At 49.3% G+C, this 3861-nt stretch overlaps 1 protein-coding gene across 1 annotated transcript; it reads left to right on the top strand.

The window, feature by feature from the left end:
- The first annotated feature begins 262 nt into the window (after positions 1–262).
- tlnrd1 (talin rod domain containing 1) lies at positions 263–3537 on the top strand. Its single transcript, XM_079162018.1, has one exon. It carries the CDS (start codon positions 1878–1880, stop codon positions 2940–2942), a length of 1065 nt encoding a protein of 354 aa, XP_079018144.1. The 5' UTR covers positions 263–1877; the 3' UTR covers positions 2943–3537.
- The last annotated feature ends 324 nt before the right edge of the window (positions 3538–3861 follow it).

Genomic DNA, 3861 nt, shown 5'->3' with positions numbered 1-3861 from the left:
TGAGATTAGACCTTCCTGTTAACATTTCAGTAAATGTTAACGGTTCAATTATATTAAATTATATATGTAATATTTTAATTTGTAACTGTTTTAATTGGAGAATCTGAACTCTCTGCCAGGTTCCTAAAACAACAAAATATCGATGAGTGCACCTTAGCGGTAGCTATCTCTGCTTTTATTTTGAAAACTCAAGCTTCCGATGTCATTTTAGCTAGCTAGGCTAGCCGGTCGCTTGACGTAATAGGGATGTCTCATGGCAGACTAGCAGCCAGTCCTGAAAGTAAAAGCAGTCGCGAAACTCCACGGACCTCCTGCTACTGTGTGACTACATTCTTCCCTCGCCACTTCGTTAACGTGAGACAACAACCAGTTCACAAACAGGGCGGAAAGTATATTTTAAGCTTAGAGCAACTTCTTTTGCGTCAACTTAACTGAGTCCAGCAGCCGCTCAGCCGCGACCACACCCTCCTTGCTTCCTCATAGTACTGTAGCGGGAGCGCGCAGCACGACTTTGAATCTCTGGGAATAACGGCCACTTCTTCCAACTACGTCTACAGGTTGTTGACAGTGGAACCTCCCGATACAAGTGAGTTGAATGTTCGAAGACCAGAGACTGGTACGGATATGAGAAGGAAAGCCCCTCGGAAGATATGCGGGGCTATACAATATCTGGTCCCGAGTTAAGACGCGGAGGAGGAGGTGGAGGGTGGACAGACGGACGATGCATATGGAGTCGAAGCGACCGGAGCAACTGCTAGCTTCTAACCCAGGGCTCTGTCTGAAAAAGAAAAGGTTGAAAGTGGATTGACGGCTTTGTGTTGGAAAGTCGTCCTTTCGGTGGATTTTACTTGGGAGGACTCATGAAATGATGGTGCTGGAGGGAAACACAAATCTTCCCGCTGTCCAGAAGAGCTGCCCGGGTGGAGCCCTGTGTGTAACCGGCATGAGTACGCCAGGCCGGTCGAACTCATCGGGAACAAGTCGGACAAGGTCTCGGTGCTGTTTCAGGCTACTTGCTCTGCTGCGAGTGGACACAAAATGATATTCTGTCGATTATAGTGAAGAGACTGAAAAGCCATTTAAGTTACTAAATGTTCAGCTGGTGTTGTTCTTGGCTGTAGTCATAAAAAAAGACCCCAAGAAAGACATCTAACGTTTCACAAGTAGCCCGGAGTCCGTTCAGCAGAAGTCCTTCCAGCCGGGAACGTGTTCTTCTTTCAGACGTTAACGAGCTGTTGACATTTATTTTCATTTTAAAGATTGTCAGTCTGCACTTCAGAAGGCACCTTGGTGGCACTGCAGTTTGTGTGTGATTTCTTTTTTTTAATTCAACAACCTGTGAATTTTTCTGTTCCATGAAAACCTGGGACAACAATGAGCATATTGACTTTTTGATGATGATGTTTAGGGCATTTAAATGAGTGAAGATGAAAGCATATAGCTCATTACACTGATTACTCTGAAGTGGTGGAAGTTTTTGGCGGACTGTGTTACATAGTATATTACTAATAACCAAGGCCGATCATAGTCATAGTTTTATTATAGAATACTTTAGGGACACAACGATTCATACTGGGGAATGTTATTCATACAGAAGTAAATGCAGTTATTGAGTTTAGCTCTTTCTACATGTTTACATCCAGACTTCATGTTCTGTGTACAGTTGGTGACTTTTACTCTGAAGGAAATTAAGGAAGACTGTTTGGCCAGTTATTTAAATGAGTGTGTAGAAAGCAGGGAGGTGAGGCTGATCTTGGAAATGTCTTATAACAGTGAGATGCAGTGTGCAGCGACAGAAAACTATAAATAACCGAACCCCTCCAGAAGAGCAGTTTGCCCCCCCCCCCCCCGCCCCCGCCCCAGCCCCCCTCCTTATTATGGCTAGTGGTGGCTCTGGCAAATCGGCTAGCGAGGGATCCCCCAGCACACCCAGTGTCAGCTTGCAGCAGAGGAAGCGTCTCTCCTCCATCTGTGACACATGTAAGGGCAAAATGCAGTTGGTGGCCGACCTCCTCCTGCTGTCCAGCGAGACTAGGCCGGTCATGACCTCTGAGGGCGTGGCGGTGGCAGACACCTTCGACCAGTGCCGCGACACCGTCATCGCCAGGACTAAAGAGCTCTCCATCCTCACCCACGACATCCAGAGCCAGCTCAACATGGGCCGCTTCACGGAGGTGGGGGACCGTCTGTTGGAGGTGGCCGACCTGGTGGTGTCTTTGACCGAGTGCTCGGCCCACGCCGCTTACCTGGCAGCCGTGGAGACCCCCGGCTCTCAGCCCTGCCTGCCGGGCCTGGTGGACCGCTACAAGGTGACCCGCTGCCGGCACGAAGTGGAGCAGAGCTGCGGCATCCTCCGGGTCACGCCCCTGCCAGACCTCACCCCCCAGCTCCTCCTCGAGCTCTCTCAGAACATCTCCACCAACCTCAAGAATCTGACGGACATCTCCTCAGTAGCCAGCGAGAGGTCCAGGGACCGCTTTGCTAAAGAGCAGTTCAAACTGAGTGTCAAGAGCATGAGCACCAGCGGCACGGCCTTCCTGGCGTGCGTCAAAGAGGTGAAAACCCAGCCCAGTGAGCTGACGAGGAGCCGCTGCGTTCTCTTTAGTGCGGCGCTGGTCCAGGCTGTCAGTGCCCTGGTCGGGTTCGCCACAGAGCCTCAATTCCTGGGAAGAGCTGCGAGTATCTCCACAGAAGGGAAGGGGGTACAGACTGCAGTGTTAGGGGGGGCCATGAGTGTGGTTTCAGCCTGTGTCCTCCTCACTCAGGGCCTCAGAGACGTCGCACAGCACCCCGAGAGCAGCTCCAAAATGGCAGACTACCGCGAGCGTCTGCGTAACTCGGCGTGCGCGGTGTCCGACGGCTGCACTCTGCTCACTCAGGCACTCCGAGAGCGCTCCTCTCCGAGGACTCTGCCGCCAGTCAACTCTCATTCTGTGAATTAGTTTAGGAAGAGGCGACGCGACGTCCTGTCCCCTCGGTCCTTTTCTGACGTACCAAAGAGACTCACTTGGGTTATCCCTGTTCATCAGGTTTAGAGTCCCATCAGAAGAAGGCTGTCTGTGGGTCAGTACGTGTGGCTGAAGTGTGTTTTGAATGCAGATGAGCGCCAATACCGCTACGGGGTTCTGTGTCGCGCTGGATGCGGCTCAGACCTTGTTCCTACTGGACCCTTGGAGCGCTCTGGGCCCGACTCGGCTCAGCGACAGACGGCAGTCTTCAAACCTGAAAAGTTTACCTCAGTTTTCAGCTCCGGTGAAAACACCAGCCTTGATGATGGATGTAGCCTTACTGTGTGAACCTGTGGTTGGCTGACCTACTCGATTACATGTGCTTTGTGAGATTGGAAAGAGTGATCTGAGTGTCTCAATGCTTGTTTTTTTTTGTTTTCAACTTGTGTGAATTCCTAATTGGTAAAAAGCTGCTGTGAGTGTGTGCCATAGGTTTTACACTATTTACCAGACTTCCCATAGTATTTTAAAGTGTTTTGACCATGCATGTAATGGAGTATTTATTTCAACAATTAAACATGTTGTTTCCGATATGCTGTTGTTGGGTTGATGCTCTTTGAAAAGCCGGATAGTATAACGGCTCCTTTCACTTCTGGTTGTATGTGTCCATAAAATAATGCTTTGAGGATGAATTTGAAGCTGTTACTAGGAAACCATTTGTGGAAGGTTTGTTTGCCCGTTAGTTCATCAAGACTGACCAACCCGATGGATTTTTTTCACAACCTGGCAACTCCAATCCACTGAAACAGTGCATAGTCTTTTCACATTGCATTGCATTAGGCTGTGTTACAGAGATACCTTCCAACCAATCAATGCTGATACTGCATGCTAATAGATACAGGAGTGATGATGA

Source organism: Pholis gunnellus (genome assembly GCF_910591455.1).
Source record: "Pholis gunnellus genome assembly, chromosome: 1".
Taxonomy (NCBI): Eukaryota; Metazoa; Chordata; class Actinopteri; order Perciformes; family Pholidae; genus Pholis; species Pholis gunnellus.
The sequence above is the reverse complement of the archived record's forward strand: the minus strand, read 5'-3'. Positions and strand labels throughout refer to the sequence as shown.

What these genes read in the sequence shown, in the direction of transcription:
- tlnrd1 (XM_079162018.1), top strand. Translation starts at nt 1,878, where the DNA reads ATGGCTAGTGGTGGCTCTGGCAAATCGGCTAGCGAGGGATCCCCCAGC.